This window comes from Anoplopoma fimbria, chromosome 7 (genome assembly GCF_027596085.1).
Source record: "Anoplopoma fimbria isolate UVic2021 breed Golden Eagle Sablefish chromosome 7, Afim_UVic_2022, whole genome shotgun sequence".
NCBI classification, from domain to species: domain Eukaryota; kingdom Metazoa; phylum Chordata; class Actinopteri; order Perciformes; family Anoplopomatidae; genus Anoplopoma; species Anoplopoma fimbria.
This window is the reverse complement of record NC_072455.1, coordinates 4,706,583-4,723,499: the sequence shown is the minus strand read 5'-3', so window position 1 is coordinate 4,723,499 and position 16,917 is coordinate 4,706,583. Positions and strand designations below refer to the sequence as shown.

Genomic DNA, 16,917 nt, shown 5'->3' with positions numbered 1-16,917 from the left:
GTATCTTCTTGAAGAACACCTCACTATAGCATCATGATCACAACTTCATCTGGAAAGAACACTTCAACCAATGACTTCTCACATCTCCCGGGACATTTAATGATTCAGGTAATCCTCAGCTAACAGTTCTGCCAACACTGGGTGGAGATCGAGTCTATCCGACTTAGTTGGCACCAAGATGGCGGCTTACCATAACAGTAGACAGAGAAGAGTCCTTATATGTACAGTGGAGGTTATCCAGCTTCTCACACCACAGCGAAAATGGCCATAAGCCAAACAAACTGGTCTGGAGGCTGTCAAGGCTTCAGGCCTGTTTGAAGAAGCAGATCACAGGTTACAATTTTGCACATGAAAACTTTGCTTATTTTTCAGTATATAAAAAAACAATGAAATGCACAAAGCATGGCTACTTTAAGACGCTATTCTGTGTTTATTATTTCAGAGAATTATTGAGGACCGTTGCATTGGCATTCAGATTACGGTGAATTTACAGTAGAAATTACAGGGGAATGAGCTATTTTTACTTAAGATATGGGTGTAAGCATATGTTTTGCCTATGTAATATGTGTATTTGATCACATATCATGTGTAAGATTATCATCCATACCAAATGTTTCTTATAAAAAATGGAATTTAAAACAAATAGACAGTAAAGACACCAGCAACAAATGCATCATGGTGACCGAAATGGAAACTGTTGACTTTGAGTACCTTGGCACTGAAAGAAATTCCGCTTTAATGTGAAGCAATATGCAAGAAAGACTATACGCAACAAAGATTCTATATCTTCTACAAAAGTTTAATATTTTTTTAATGAAAAAGCTGCTGGTGCTCTTTCTCTAGCCAGTATGTAAGACCAAAAATCAAGCAATTAATAAAGAGAAAGGGGAGTCAGGGAATGCCAGTGGACAGTAAGAGGAAAATTATTTTGCTGAAGAGGAAAATAAAGTGGAAGAAGAAGTGATGAGGTAATGTTTTGGCCAGGAAGAGGGCTTGTAAGTGCCAGCTGGACTCCTAGGAGGGGGGTACAGCGGACTATCACAGTCCCACCAGCAAGAGGCCATCTGTGGGCAAACATGCCGACTCTTTCTCCCTCTTCACCCTTCCAATTATATTCATGTCTCTGCAATTGCATTCCTTGACCCAATTAACACACATTATAAATACAAATATTATAATACTAGCTCATGCATTATGGGAGTGGCAGATTTGTTGATCAGTAATTTACTATAATTCACACAGCAGTTGACTCTTCATGCACTACCCTTAGATAAATTAAGGGAACAATAAACTCGTTTTGCAGAAATATATGAACCCCCACAATAAGTTCCTCAACAACACATCCAACAATAAGCAGTACAAGCATTTTCACAAAATCAAACATTGCAAAATGAATAGATATATTATGGTTTGTTCAAAAATATTGCCGGACAAAACACCCACCTCTCACTTTAAACGTTCACTCTGCAGCGAAATACAGAAACCAGCTTTCTTCAGTTAAGTTAGACCATCCCAAGAGCCCCGTTCCCAGTTCAGCTTTATCTTGTCCTCTTCCTCTCTTTTTTTCATTTTACCCATCTCTATCTCTCTCTCTCTCTCTCTCCCTCAGCAACAATCTCTCTGTTCCAGGAAACCCCTGTGTTCGAGCAGACGTTTAATCACATCACAAGCATCGCGTCCTTCTGTTCTCACGCCTCCTCGACCCCCTACTGTACCTGTTTCCATCCCTTTCACCTCATATATCAAAAATATATCACAGTACTGGTTCAACGTTAGTACAAAAGATTACAGTCTGTAATCTTGTGTGACCAGTTTCTTTGTGATGAAATGTGATCAATAAAAAAAGCTGCCATGTACTTCCTTGTTACTTGCAATAGGGACAAAGAAATAGGTTAGCTTGTTCAGATGAGTTGTTTGCCCAGAGCAACAAAGGTGTGGGGTAACATGATAAGCACATGCCGTACAAACTGTCCAAACTTAACTATAATTACGTGACTAATAATTACATGATAACCTTTTGAAAAGTATAATTAAGGCTGTAGGAGCCTCAATCTCTGTACAAGGGAACACTAGATTCCTATGATCACAAACTAATCAGTGTATCCTAAATAAACTGAAAAAAAATCATATCATATCATACAAAAAGTGACAGCCCTTTTACTTTTGATAATATTTTGTATTTTTGATAGCTATCTTATTAGTAGTTATTGTTGTCTGACCTTTATGGGTTTACTTAACTTAAACTAATGCTTTGTTACTTCCAATCCCTAATTGAATGTCATGCAAGATTGTTCAAATTATCAGTTTACAGTTAAAATAATTATTGCTCTTTTTTTGTCATTATGAAAACCTTAAAACAATTGAAATAAATAAATAAAGGCTGAATAACACATTGCTGTTGAAAGATCTATTATTATTGTGCGCAAGCCCTCACAAATAACAAAATAATGAAGTCAAGATAATTTATACATAAAACAATAGGTTAGTTTGTGTTATTGTGTGACTTTGGTTTTTAGAAGTTTTGGTTTAGATTTAGCAATTTCACAAAATAACACAAACACAATAACTAATCAAGGGCAACCGTAGCCTAGCAACTCCCGGGGTCCGTGATGTAATAATGAATAAGCTTCAGTTCGCCATCAAAAAGGGTGAAAATATTCAAATTTTTACATACACTTAAAGGGTAACTTCTGTATTTGTAACCCTTTTTGTGTCTTATTGACTAATGGGAACAACTATTTTTGAATTGATCCAGTATTGAGGCACCGTAAACGGCAACTGCTAAGCGAGATGCAAGGGCAAGTGAACAGTGACCATTTAACGCTAAGTGTCATTATTGAAAGGACCCTACAGAGAGATAAAAACCTATTTTTCTACCATTTGCTGGATCCGTCAGCTCATTCATTTCGAAACTTGAGCGAGACACATTCCATAATGTAAGACATATATATTTATGGCAAAGACAAGCACTTTTAGTAGACGTAAATGACGGTGCCTTCTTTTCCCAAAATGATTCAATTCCAGCCGTCTACTGGCTCAATACTGACCATATTTCAGAAATAATTTTCCCTATTAGCCACTTAGACACAAAAACATCCAGGTTGAATAATACTGAAGTTCCTCTTTAAACTGACACTGATTTTTCTTCATTGGGCCTTTTTTTAGGTTGCCAAAATAAAGGTAATCCTGTCTGTTTTTCCAAACTGGGGCTATGCCAACTGCCATATACTTTAGGTTATAAACTATACCTAGTACTAGTACCTCATACAACCCAACTTCAAATCATCCAAACTATCCCTTTAACCAATTCCCCCCAAAATATGAGAGGTGAATCAATCACGTACCTCCGGCTCTTTGATAAAAAATGTTAAAGTTTAAATACATTAAATTAAAGACAAATGAAATGCCCTTAAATGGGCAATTTGCAAAATGATACAATTTCACAGTTTCACATTTTTTTCAGAATACAACTTTTATTTTCAGTTTCACAATTCTACATTCTTAAATTATACATTGTCCATGTCGCTATGGAATAAAGTTTTTGCACTGCATTCGGCAACATTTTATGAAGGCTACATATACACATGAACTGTAAAAAAAAACTGTAGTAAAAACGTGTGATGTGTCATGTGTTATTGAAAAGAAAATCATACATTTTGGCCTGTTGCAGGCCAGTGTTTGTTAAATGCTATTGAATTGCAATAAATATAATATTATATACAGTATTTAAACATAAATATTTTTACATCAGGTAACCTCATCCTTTCTTATGACTCATGACATAGCTGACTCAATGGTCAAAGAATTTTTCATCTGCACCATTTTCTCCATCTGGCATGGAACATCTGTTTAATGCTGGTCTTCTTGTCCCCCAAAGAAGTCTGCAAAAGGTCAAAAAAATGCATGCAAAAGACATTACATACAAGAGTAAAGCAAGTAAAAGGAATGGTTTCGTAAAAAAAAAGAAGAAGATGAGCGCTAAAAAAGAACAGTTCTCTCACCTTGACCCTCTTCCTCTCCTCCTCAATGAGGACTAAGTTGTGCTGTTTGTGCTCCTTCTCTGTGCATTTCACACAAACAGGCTTCTGGTCGCTCTTGCAGAACATCGTCAGCGGCCTCTTGTGTTTTCTGCAGAGATGACTGGCGATGAAACTGTCCGAATCCGTCAGCTGGTGTGTCTGCAGGGCTGCTTCCGACGGTGATTTGTCTCCGCAGCAGATGTTACAGGGAACTTCGCACCTTTTGATCATAATTCAAATCTGTTAAATCTCAATTTTGATAAAAAAAAAAATTTGGTTTACTATGGCTTGCTTTAAAAAAGTGAGAGAGATAGTGTTCAATAACAAACCTTTCATATAATTCAATGATTGCAGCAAAACCTAGGTTGATGCTGAGCTTCGGGCGCTTTATGTATTTCTTTTTGCACAGCGGACACTCAGGCTCTCTCTTCATATCCCAAAAACCTTCAATGCAGTCCAGGCAAAAGTTGTGTCCACAGGCTAGGGTGGTCGGCTTGATGAAGATGTCAAGACAGATGCAGCAACTGAACTGCTCTTCCAACACGACCGCAAAGGTCATGTTTGCAACTGGAAAAATAACATTATATTACTTAAACATGCCACTGGCGTGAAATTCAGGCTCACAGTTTTATAGTGTGCAAATGAAGATGTTAGTTAATCCTGAGATTGTTGGGACATTATCTAATTTCACATGCAATACGTCAAAGTCAAACCACAAATAACGAAAAAAGAAAACCATTTAGTATTTATCTACAAACAGAAGTTATATTGTCCCCTTGCCCTTTCTTCCAGACCATTTTGTTATTTCTTAAGTCGTTCTAACCATTAATGCCATTATTTATATAAAATATACCATTAATAGAAGAAAACATTTAAAATGAAGCATTTGTTCTACTTTAAATTACCATTTAAAATAAAGCATTTTATCTTTTATCTACCTTACCTGGTTGTGTTGTCATGTCGTGTGTCCTGATCGTTCTCACAAGACGTAGCATAAAGTGCAGCATGCAGTGTGGTTTAAATACTCATAGACACTCCTTGTTTTGCAGTCGGAGTAGTCACTCTTGTCTAATTACCGTTTAGCTGCTACTTGCCAATTTAAAAATATTTTTTTCTCATCCCCCAATCACTCTAGTACATCGTGTTCCTTGGCATGTAGTGGAGGTTTTGAAGGGTGACAGAATAATATGTACCAAAAAGGTTCCATGGGCAAATCTGTTGAGTGTGTTGGGATTAAACATATATGACTTTACGTTGTACAGTGTGCCTCAGGAAAAGTTTGTGCAATTCTTTGATCTAAAATCATTCCAGAGATATATGAATAATGCATTAAAAAGCCCAACAATATAGAATAACAACTTGAACAACTTCTGCAATCAAATCTTCATTGTATTCAACAAAAGTCACTAAACACATGATTTCATGGAGAAATCTGAATTAATACCAATTGAATAGTCCCTCTTGCCAGCTTTAAAAATAAAGTAAGAAAACTTAAACATAACAATTAAACACCACACCACTCTATTTTTTAAAACACATGTACACCAGAATAAACATACTACCAATTGGATTTTTTTAGCCATTTCTGTTAAATTTACTCTCTTTTATTATAGGGTGTATCGAACAAAATCAACTAATTTATTTTAATGAATTGATTTGCCAAGAGAAAGGTCAAAGTTTAGGATAAGTGCATTAATCACAAGTTCAAGATGTGTTGTTGTGTACTTCTTAATTGTTCTGTTCAGATTCACATCAGCTGTGTGCTTCTGCAACCTTCCAAGGAAGAATGAATATATATATACGTATAGTTAAATATGTACTGTACATATTCTGGTTTATGGTTGATGAAAGAAAATGGACAAGTTTAATTTGTCTCAAAAGCCTGGACGAATGCCTATTAATTAGCATTTATTCAGATTTCTCATGTATTTAATAGTGAAATCATGTTGAAGACAACGTTCAAGTTAGTTTTCTACATTGTAAGACTTTTTTATGCATTATTCATAAATCTCTGGATTGATAACATTTGTCTGAGGCACACTTTACAATGTGAAACACTATATGTTTAATCACTCACATGGTGGTTCACCAGAATTGCTCGTCACACATTTTCGTACGTATTATTCTGTCAGGTGTTTTTTCACATCATCCTCAACAATAATTGATCACGTTTTGGCTGCTGCTCAATAACATTCAAGCCGGGACGTAATGACCTAAATAAATAATTACAGCATGTGATTCAAACATTCCAGCACATGTTGGTCTGTAGCTGAGGGCCAACCCTTCAATACCTGAACAAGATTGACTACATGACTGTAGGATTGTGTTTAGGAAAAATGTAATCAATTGAAGCCAAAGTACAAGACGTACTAAAATGTTTGAGACATTGTCAGAGACACATTGCTTTCTTTCAGCTGAATCCTCTTCAATGGAAGTATTCAGTAAAAGTACCCAAAACATCAATAAATAATTACTATATTAAAAGCAAATGGCATGTAGTGGAAATGACACTGAAAAACATCAAAGGTAAAATTGCTCATAATTCAAAGTGAGTGTCACACTATAATGTATTATACATTACATTACAGTCATTTAGCAGACGCTTTTATCCAAAGCGACTTACAATCAGTAGTATGTTGCATATCATTCACCCATTCACACACTGATGACAGGCTACCATGCAAGGTGCCACCATCAGACTCTAACTAACATTCATACAACATCCAGTCCACACCGATGGCAAGCCTTCGGGAGCAACTTGGGATTAAGTGTCTTGCCCAAGGACACATCGACTGCCGAAGCCGGGTATTGAACCACCAATCCTCTGAATGGAGAACTACCTTGCTCTCCACTACGCCACAGCCGCATAATAATGGAACAAGATTATAATATTCGAGAGATGGTGGGAAAGTTATTTAAATATAACAAGGAGGAGCTAAAGGGTAATTAGACAAGAGACTAATTTCCCCGCAGGCAGTGGAATATTTTTCTTCCATCTGACGCGCAATATTCTTCATGTGAGGTGTATTTAAATCTTTGCGCTGGAAAGTCCATCACATTATGGTCAACAATCAAAATGTCATTGAAATGCATCAAATAGCTGAGATCTTTCGGTCTAGACCAAACTGTTGAACCGACCAATGGACCAACATTGCCGAAGTCCAATATTTGAAATATATAGAAGTACAAACATGTAATATCCAAGCGAAGTACACTACTTTACATTTTTTTCTTACAGTACTTGAGTAATGTTACTTTTAATCTTTGAATATGATTTTTCTGACAGTTAATGAGTCTAAGGCTGTTTGTTTAAGTTATTAGATAACAGTTTTCTGGCAAGCTCTTTTAACACTATGTTCCAGCTGTTATTTCATCATGTCTGAGTCTAATTACTCATGCAGGAAGTAATTTCATCATGTTCTATTGTTACAGTACTCTCCTGTTTGATTCCATTAATTATTGGCTTGATCTCTATTACCGGAAGCATGTAGGCATTGGGACTATATGTTCCTGTCTGAAGCGATCTGGTTTCCATTTGTCGTCCTGCTAGTATTGACCAATCCCATTTGAGAGCGCTTTGGTTACATGCAGGTATTCAGTCCAATTGTAGAGAAAAAACTGCAGAGTGCATTGGCCGAAGATGTTGTCTCTCAACTCCAATTACATTATTCCTTCCAAAGTTGCTTATTGGACTGTTATCAATGACCGATGCATAGAAGAGGAAGTCTTGGACCCCGAAATCCATTGGCTGAACCGAAACCCCCAAAATATCAGCCGTTGCCCCCTGAGGCTAAACTGCTCTCAGACTGATAGCCGAAGGGTTCTAAAATTGTCCTTGGCTTAACCATCTAATAATTACTGTAACCTGTTTTGCTAAATACCATCAGGTATAAAGAAAAAAAAAAAATTCTCCTTTCCCCTGGCAGGTGGCTTGTTAAGTCAACTGAAGAACTATGAAAGTCCAGTATTCATGTTTAATTATGTTTTGACCTACATGTGTCATTAAGCCCTGCAAAAGGCTGTGTTGTCATGAACCTACTACTCTCACCGAAGCAAAAAGCTGATTTTCGGTACCATGACCGAGCTTTATTACTTGCATGAGAGGCAATTTCATGTGATTGACGAGGCCCGCTCAGTTGTCCTACCTCCATCTCTGTATTACTAGTTCCACTAAACTTAGAGACTAATTAGCAACCCCTCTGGTATTAGAAACTTGTCTTTTCTTATCAAATAAAAGAAATGGGTCAAATAAAAGAAATGGGTCATTCAGTTAGACCCACGACGCCGAGAAGTCTCAAAATTAAGGTTCAGCGTCTCAGAACCGACCCTCCATATCACGTTATATAAACTTTTGTCTGCATTATCCCCAGCTAACAGCATGTTAAGCTAGCTGTCATCACTGGAAGCATGCTGCTAAACCCAATTAAGTAATGCTTTTGCGCACATTAGATCAGTACATATTTAGTAGTAAGTAAATAAATAAATAAATAATTTGCATGATCGGCATATTTTCCTTTAAAAACTAAAGGTTGAATAAGAAAAAGACTTTGCAGTTACATATATTAATATTGCTGGCAACCTATACAAATTGCAAAATAAGAAAGTCAACAAAGTTAAACATATATAATACATCATTAAATGACAAATGAATTGCTTCTCTCAAAATATATATTTTATTTGCAGTTAAACAATTTGTATCTTGAGTGATAAATTGCTCATTTAGGCAACGTCATGAAGTTGCACAGTTCATGCAACATTTAGAGCATTTTAATACAGGCTACATTCAGGAATAATGTAAACATTGCTGCCATCTTTTAGGCAGTAAAAGTGTGTGCAAAGGCAAGTCGTGACATTTAGCTTGTTGCAGTCCAGAGTTGGTCAAATACGAGTCAAGTAAAATAAATATAGAATTATATACAGTGTATAAACAAAATGTTTGACATCAGTAAGCCTCATCCTTTCTTATGACTCATGACATAGCTGACTCAATGGTCAAAGAATTTTTCATCTGCACCATTTTCTGCATCTGGCATGGAACATCTGTTTAATGCTGGTCTTCTTGTCCCCCAAAGAAGTCTGCAAAAGGTCAAAAATGCATGCAAAACACATTACATACAAGAGTAAAGCAAGTAAAAGGAATGGTTTCGTAAAAAAAAGAAAGAAGATGAGCGCTAAAAAACAACATTTCTCTCACCTTGACCCTCTTCCTCTCCTCCTCAATGGGTACTAAGTAGTGCCGTTTATGTTCCCTCTCTGTGCATTTCACACAAACAGGCTTCTGGTCGCTCTTGCAGAACATCGTCAGCGGCTTCTTGTGTTTTCTGCAGAGATGACTGGCGATGAAACTGTCCGAATCCGTCAGCTGGTGTGTCTGCAGGGCTGCTTCCCTCAGGTGTGGTGCGAGGTGAAATTCACAATATGATTCCAAGCACGTCAGACACGACTTGACCGACGGTGATTTGTCTCCGCAGCAGATGTCACAGGGAACTTCGTCAGCCTCCAAAAGTTGGGGTAGAGAATCTTTCCTGCTTCCTGGCGGCAAATTCTCCCCTTGAGACCTTTTGATCATAATCCAAATCTGTTAAATCTCAATTTTAGTAAAACAAAATTTGGTTTAATATGGCTTGCTTAAAAAAAGCGAGAGAGGTAGTAGTGTTCAATAACAAACCTTTTATAGAATTCAATGATTTCAGCATAACCTAGGTTGATGCTGAGCTTCGGGCGCTTTCTGTATGTCTTTTTGCACAGCGGACACTCAGGCTTTCTCTTCATATCCCAAAAACCTTCAATGCAGTCCAGGCAAAAGGTGTGACCACAAGTGATGGTGGTCGGGTTGGTGAATTTGTCAAGGCAGATGCAGCACTTGAACTGCTCTTCCAACATGACCGCAAAGGCCATATTTGCAACTGGAAAAATAACATTATATTACTTAAACATGAGACACCGTAAATGGGTAAAAACCATTGCAGCACTTGAATTTTTTAATAATACCAGAAAGAGTAAAAGAAAAACCAATTCACATACCTTTCACAATCAGATTTCAGATCGTCTTATCCACAGAAAGAAAACCACAAATAACGAACAAATAAAAGCATTTAGTATTTATCTATGAATAGAAGTTATATTGTCCCCTTGCCCTTTCTTCCAGACCTTTAAGACAAACATAACATAACTTTAAAGTGTTTTAAATATCTGTGCACCAGAATATTTAAGCAGAAAATATAAAAGACCGAGTAAACATGCAGTATTTATATCGGAATTGCCATGAAACCTGTTTCATTTTGTTATTTCTTAAGTCGTTCTAACCATTATTGAAATAAAATATACGATTAATAGAAGAAAACATTTAAAATAAAGCATTTTTTCTACTTTAAATTACCACATTTTATCTATCTTACCTGGTTGTGTTGTCATGTCGTGTGTCCTGATTGTTCTCACAAGACGTAGCATAAAGTGCAGCATGCAGTGTGGTTTAAATACTCATAGACACTCCTTGTTTTGCAGTCGGATTAGTCACTCTTGTCTAATTACCGTTTAGCTGCTACTTGCCAGTTTAAAAATATTTTTTTCTCATCCCCCAATCACTCTAGTACATCTTGTTCCTTGGCATGTAGTGAAGGGTGACAGAATAATACAGTACATCTTGTTCCTTGGCTCCGACTGATAAATTGAGGTCATGTAGTGGAGGTAGTGAAGAGTTGGACCTCAGCTGCAGATCAAGCTCTACGGGAATTCACCTCAAGGTCATTATTCCCCAAGCATGAGAGTGATCGAGAGCCAAAACGTGATCAGTTATTGTTGAGGACAAATAAATGTGTTTGTGTCACGGATTGTGGTGTGGACCCAAAAGCAGAACGACCAGGAGACAGATAAAGTTCTGGAGCTTCATTCAAAGCTGAGAACACAGCAGACAGACAGGATATGACTCACAGAGGGAAACAGGCAGGGGATCAGGCAGACGGAAACCAGAGGAACCGGAGGCTAAACTCGGGGTCGGGGACAGAAGGCTGAGTCGTTGGCCGGGGAACAGGCAAGGCAGGGAAGTCCAGACAGGCAGGCAGGGTCGGCAACGGGAAATCAGTCCACGGGAAATTGCTGGAAGGTCTGACATAAATGCAACGATCTGGCGGTGAGAGAGTGGATGACCGGGGTTGATATACTGCAGAGTTGATGAGTAGATTGAAGGCAGGTGTGTGGCTTAGAGCAGGTGAATATGCTTGGCAGTAATCAGGGAGCTGGGGAGAGTGAGAGGAGTGACACGCCCACCTCACAGAAACACACACACACACACACACACACACACACACACACAGATAAACAAACAAGGGAGCACAGGAGACACAAGGGCAAGGGAAAACACATGAAACACAAGGAATAACCAGAGACATGGCCATGGCAGTACCCCCCCTCAAGGGGACGGCTCCCGAAGTCCCCAAAAAGTCCAAAGGAACATATATCGGGTGGGCGGTGGGGGCCCGGAGGAGGGCTAGAACTTCTCCGAGGCCGTAGAGTCAGAATCCTTGAAGGCTGAGGCAAGGCGGAGAGGCAGAACCCCTCTGGAGGGGGCGAACAGGAGGGGGCGAACAGGAGGACAACCAAGGCGGACAGGCAGAACCCCTCTGGAGGGGGGACAACCAAGGCGGACAGGCAGAACCCCTCTGGAGGGGGCGAACAGGAGGACAACCAAGGCGGACAGGCAGAACCCCTCTGGAGGGGGCGAACAGGAGGACAACCAAGGCGGACAGGCAGAACCCCTTTGGAGGGGGCGAACAGGAGGACAACCAAGGCGGAGAGGCAGAACCCCTCTGGAGGGGGCGAACAGGAGGACAACCAAGGCGGACAGGCAGAACCCCTCTGGAGGGGGCGAACAGGAGGACAACCAAGGCGGAGGCAGGGAGGGGGCGAGGAGGACCCCGGAGAGGCAGAACCCCTCTCGGGGGGAGGGGCGAACTGGAGGACGACCAGGCCGACAGGGCCTCCCTGGGGGTCGGCCACGAAGACGACCAGGCCGACGGGGCCTCCCTGGGGGTCGGGGGTCCATGAAGACGACCAGGCCGAAGGGGCCTCCCTGGGGGTCAGCCATGGGGACGACCAGGCCTCTCTGGAGGTCGGGCGAGGGTCTGTCGAGGAGGGCAGATCCTCTCTGGAGGTCGGGCGAGGGTCTCTCGAGGCGGGCGGATCCTCTCTGGAGGTCGGGCGGAGGCTCTGGAGACTGGGGCTTTGGAGTCTGGGGCTCTGGCGGCAAGGTCTCTCGGACCTGGGGCTCTGGCGGCAAGGCGGGAACAGGAGCAGGGGGACGCTGCGACCCAGCGGGAACCGCAGCAGGGGGACGCTGCGACCCAGTGGAAGCAGGTGGACGCTGCAGCCCAGCCGGGACGGGACCCGGGGAAGGCTGCGGCCCAGCCAGGACGGGACCCGGGGAAGGCTGCGACCCAGCCGGGATGGGACCCGGGGAAGGCTGCGGCCCAGCCGGGACGGGACCCGGGGAAGGCTGCGACCCAGCCGGGACGGGACCCGGGCTGCGACCACCGAGACGGGACCCGGGAAGGCTGCGACCCAGCCGGGACGGGACCCAGGGAAGGCTGCTGCCCAGCCGGACGGGACCCAGGGGAAGGCTGCTGCCCAGCCGGGACGGAGTCGGCCGGAGCGGCGACGGGTCAGGAGGTGCAGGAGTCGGTCGGAGCGGCGACGGGTCAGGAGGTGCAGGTGTCGGCCGGAGCGCCGACGGATCAGGAGGTGCAGGAGTCGGCTGGAGCGGCGACGGATCAGGAGGTGCAGAGTCGGCCGGAGCGGCGACGGATCAGGAGGTGCAAGAGTCGGCCGGAGCGGCGACAAGTCAAGAGTCGGCCAGAGAGCCGACGGTTCAGGAGGTGGAGGAGTCGGCAGGAAAGCCGACTGGTCAATAGGTGAAGGAGTCGGCATGAAAGCCGACTGGTCAGTAGGTGAAGGAGTCGGCATGAAAGCCGACGGGTCAGTAGGTGAAGGAGTCGGCCGGATCGCCGACTGATCAGGAGGTGAAGGAGTCGGCCGGAGCACCGACGGGTCAGGAGGTGCAGGAGTCGGCTGGAGCGCCGACGGATCAGGAGGTGCAGAGTCGGCCGCAGCGCCGACGGATAAGGAGGTGCAAGAGTCATTTGCATGATCGGCATATTTTCCTTTAAAAACTAAAGGTTGAATAAGAAAAAGACTTTGCAGTTACATATATTAATATTGCCGGCAACCTATACAAATTGCAAAATAAGAAAGTCAACAAAGTTAAACATATATAATACATCATTAAATGACAAATGAATTGCTTCTCTCAAAATTTTAAAAATATATATTTTATTTGCAGTTAAACAATTTGTATCTTGAGTGATAAATTGCTCATTTAGGCAACGTCATGAAATTGCACAGTTCATGCAACATTTAGAGCATTTTAATATAGGCTACATTTATATACACATGGGTTTGAAAACCATTCAGGAATAATGTAAACATTGCTGCCATCTTTTAGGCAGTAAAAGTGTGTGCAAAGGCAAGTCGTGACATTTAGCTTGTTGCAGTCCAGAGTCAGTCAAATACTAGTCAAGTAAAATAAATATAGAATTATATACAGTGTATAAACAAAATGTTTGACATCAGTAAGCCTCATCCTTTCTTATGACTCATGACATAACTGACTCAATGGTAATGTCCTGTCCTTCTCTGACTCGTTCCTCAAGAGGACAGATGATCAACGGGGCGGTGTTCTTCCCTTCATCTTGAACACAGGGGTTGAAGTACGGGTTAAGGGGCTCATTGAAGTCACACCCGCTGTACGTGTAAATGTGGGTCTTTGCCTCCGCGTCGTAGAAGGACACCGATCCTTCCTCGTAGTCCAGGAACACGCCCACTTTCTGGGGGGTTTTCTGGAGGCGGAGGGCGACCGAGGGGCCGGCGCAGGCGGTGAGACTGTCGCCTTTCCGCCGACAGATCGCCCAGTAACCGTGTTCAGGACGCACCGAGATGACCCCCTTCCTGTTGATGGACTCCCTGGTCACGCCAAGATCCCAGTCTGTTTTGTTTCCAACCTGAAAACACAAATGACATAATCAGACATGCATGCTTGTTTTAAAAGAAACGCTTCACCATAATAAAAAATGTATTCATGATTCACAATAGGCCGATTGTGTTTGATTTCCTTAAGTTGAACTTGATTCAGTTAGAGGTTGTATTATATTAACTGTGTATAACTAGTCTTTAGATGCTGATGTTCTTTTGTGGTGGTCGGATACATTCAATTTGATTTGTTTAAGTGCACTGCTTTCCTGTTTCTGATCTCCTTACCTGAACAACCCAGTAGCGTCTTCCAGATGCAAAGGTTTGTTTGCCCAAAACACAGATGCAGGAGTTGAAACGCTGAGGATTGTCTGGGAGTAGACTATTCCTCTGGCTGCTGACAGTCACCTGTGGACCAACATAATCATTGTTATCATCATCTTCAAATTTCCACAATTAATCGTCTAGTCATATTATATTCAAATCATAATTTTTAGCCTCTTTGCAGTGGATTCTCACATTCATGTGAGAAAATGTGACATTACTTCAAATCTCATTACAGTAAAATGGAGCACAGCAGAGAAAATGCTCAACTCTTACAATAAGAAAAATCCAAACTATTCTGAAGAACTTTTAGTTTCCTAGTAAAACTGTGCCCTTCACACATTTAATATAATGATCATAGAAATCAGACAATACCTTCTTTCTGTCTGGAGACAGGACGAGCCAGCCTGAAGCAGTCTCAGGGTCCAGAGTGACACCGACTGCAGAAACAAAGAAGAAAAAACGTGAGTCAGGTCATAAGAACAGAAGCTAATCAAGGTAAAACTATGATGGACGTGGGACTGTGAACATACCTGCATATTCATTCAGCTTGTCTGCTTCTGCAAAAGAGAAAAAGAAAAATGTTATTTTCATGCACTGATTTTCACAAAAATCTTTGTGAGTAGATAATCATTTTCTGCCAAAAGACTACTGACCATCTGCAGACAGTTTGTCCGAAAGATCCTGGCAGACGTCGACGAGCTTGGAGAAGGCTCTCGTCACCGTTCCCATGCAGTTATCAGAGTAGACTGTGACGTCAGACCAATCTCTGGTGGATGGGAGTCGATTTAGAGACAGGAAACTCTAAAATGAAGAAAATAATAATGAGAAGATTAGGTTTAGATTAGATTAGGTCGCACAGGTTTAAAAACGTTGGACGGTTGTTGAAACGTTGAGGCTGCACAGAAATTATGCAATTAATTTCAGGTATCTAACCTGCAGGAGTTGAACGGGGCTCTGAGTGTTCTCTAGATGCTTCAGCTCGATGCCCCTCGTCTGCAGCTCGTGGACTTCCTGCTGCAGCTCCTGGAACATCTCCTCAGCTCTCCTCTCGGCTTCTTCATGCTTCTTCTCCAGCTCCTCCGCCAGCCTGGCCTGGTGTCTCTGGATGGCGGTTATCAGCAAGCTGCAGACCTTAGCACTGCCCTGTATCTCCCTTTCTGTGATTTCCTGTCGATTGAAACGATAGAAACGTTTAATTTTACAGATAAAAACAAACGTGACCATTTAAAATAAGTTAAGATAATCCTTTATTAGTCCCGCATCGGGGAAATTTGCAGGATTTGCAGGATCACAGCAGCAGAGAAGATAGTGCAAACAAGAGACATATTAAAATAAAACAAGATCAAAACAAGCATGTCAGTAGGTAAGTAATAGCAAAGTAAAGAATATTAAATAAATAAAAAAAGTAAAAAATCCACAATAACTAAAATATTATATATACAGACGGAAGAATTATTGTATTGCACAGTGGATTTCACCGATTTTTGAAGTTAGCCCTTTTAGAAAATGCATGAACTTACTTTGCTTCGATCCATAGAAGTTTTTATCTGCTCCATTTTTGTCGATCTGGCACGAATCATCTGTTTAATGCTGGTCTTCGTGTCCCTCAAAGAAGTCTGCAAAAGGTCAAAAATGTTTAATTTAAGTGTAAATTGTTTTGTCATGTGCTGCACAGAAAAATCAGCTGAGAGAAAAAAGGTTTAAAGCCTTCTAATTTAATATATTAGTTGATTTAGTTACTTTTTCTCACTTAAGAAATTCAAAATACAGAAAAGTATTTCTACGTACAAGAGAAAATCAAGTAAAATGAATTAAAAAGTATATGTAATCGGCAGAGTTTAAAGGCAGATGACCCCTAAAAGAACAGTTCTCTCACCTTGACCCTCTTCCTCTCCTCCTCAATGGGCACTAAGTTGTGCCGTTTATGTTCCCTCTCTGTGCATTTCACACAAACAGGCTTCTGGTCGCTCTTGCAGAACATAGTCAGCGGCTTCTTGTGTTTTCTGCAGAGATGACTGGCGATGAAACTGTCCGAATCCATCAGCTGGTGTGTCTGCAGGGCTGCTTCCCTCAGGTGTGGTGCGAGGTGAAATTCACAATATGATTCCAAGCACGTCAGACACGACTTGACCGACGGTGATTTGTCTCCGCAGCAGATGTCACAGGGAACTTCGTCAGCCTCCAAAAGTTGGGGTTGGGACTCCATTTGAGACCTTTTGATTATAATACAATTCTGTTAAATCTCAATTATATTGAAACTTTTTCAATATGGCTTGCTTAAAAAAATGTGAGAGAGGTAGTGTTCAATAACAAACCTTTTAAAGAGTTCAATGATTTCAGCATATCCCACGTTGATCCTGAGCTGTGGGCGTTGTCTGAATGTCTCTTTGCACAGCGGACACTCAGGCTCTGTCTTTGTATCCCAGAAGCCCTCGATGCAGTCCAGGCAAAAGTTGTGACCACATGCGAGGGATGTTGGGTCGGTGAAGATGTCCTGACAGATGCAGCACTTGAACTGATCATCCAACGGCAGCGCAAGGGCCATGTTTGC

The 16,917-nt window shown here is 41.5% G+C and overlaps 3 protein-coding genes across 3 annotated transcripts; all 3 read right to left on the bottom strand.

The window, feature by feature from the left end:
- Positions 1-3,809: 3,809 nt before the first annotated feature.
- LOC129093049 (E3 ubiquitin-protein ligase TRIM31-like) lies at positions 3,810-4,983 on the bottom strand. The gene is made up of 4 exons (XM_054600924.1): positions 4,963-4,983; positions 4,302-4,586; positions 4,002-4,231; positions 3,810-3,881 (listed from the first exon to the last, which is right to left on the bottom strand). The coding sequence occupies exons 1-4, from the start codon at positions 4,976-4,978 to the stop codon at positions 3,810-3,812; spliced, it is 603 nt and encodes a 200-aa protein (XP_054456899.1). The 5' UTR covers positions 4,979-4,983.
- Positions 4,984-8,671: 3,688 nt separating this feature from the next.
- On the bottom strand, positions 8,672-10,956 carry LOC129093779 (E3 ubiquitin-protein ligase TRIM47-like). Its single transcript, XM_054601899.1, has 4 exons — positions 10,950-10,956; positions 9,688-9,925; positions 9,214-9,577; positions 8,672-9,095 (listed from the first exon to the last, which is right to left on the bottom strand). Exons 2-4 carry the CDS (start codon positions 9,915-9,917, stop codon positions 9,024-9,026), a joined length of 666 nt encoding a protein of 221 aa, XP_054457874.1. The 5' UTR covers positions 9,918-9,925; positions 10,950-10,956; the 3' UTR covers positions 8,672-9,023.
- Positions 10,957-13,666: 2,710 nt separating this feature from the next.
- LOC129093855 (zinc finger protein RFP-like) lies at positions 13,667-16,911 on the bottom strand. The gene is made up of 9 exons (XM_054601977.1): positions 16,682-16,911; positions 16,243-16,579; positions 15,887-15,982; positions 15,300-15,533; positions 15,020-15,167; positions 14,897-14,923; positions 14,739-14,803; positions 14,328-14,447; positions 13,667-14,071 (listed from the first exon to the last, which is right to left on the bottom strand). The coding sequence occupies exons 1-9, from the start codon at positions 16,909-16,911 to the stop codon at positions 13,667-13,669; spliced, it is 1,662 nt and encodes a 553-aa protein (XP_054457952.1).
- Positions 16,912-16,917: the final 6 nt, after the last annotated feature.

Bases quoted from the DNA above. Each gene is read 5' to 3' on its own strand.
- LOC129093855 (XM_054601977.1), bottom strand. From the start codon at position 16,911: ATGGCCCTTGCGCTGCCGTTGGATGATCAGTTCAAGTGCTGCATCTGT. The intron at 15,983-16,242 runs GTGAGAGAACTG...GACCTTTTGCAG, and splicing joins AGGAGAGGAAGAGGGTCAAG to ACTTCTTTGAGGGACACGAA. The intron at 14,924-15,019 runs GTCAGTAGTCTT...TCTCTTTTGCAG, and splicing joins GGACAAACTGTCTGCAGATG to AAGCAGACAAGCTGAATGAA.
- LOC129093779 (XM_054601899.1), bottom strand. From the start codon at position 9,917: ATGGCCTTTGCGGTCATGTTGGAAGAGCAGTTCAAGTGCTGCATCTGC. The intron at 9,578-9,687 runs GTTTGTTATTGA...TATGATCAAAAG, and splicing joins ATCATTGAATTCTATAAAAG to GTCTCAAGGGGAGAATTTGC. The intron at 9,096-9,213 runs GTGAGAGAAATG...GACCTTTTGCAG, and splicing joins AGGAGAGGAAGAGGGTCAAG to ACTTCTTTGGGGGACAAGAA.
- LOC129093049 (XM_054600924.1), bottom strand. The intron at 4,232-4,301 runs GTAAACCAAATT...AAAGGTGCGAAG, and splicing joins CTTTTTTAAAGCAAGCCATA to TTCCCTGTAACATCTGCTGC. The intron at 3,882-4,001 runs GTGAGAGAACTG...GACCTTTTGCAG, and splicing joins AGGAGAGGAAGAGGGTCAAG to ACTTCTTTGGGGGACAAGAA.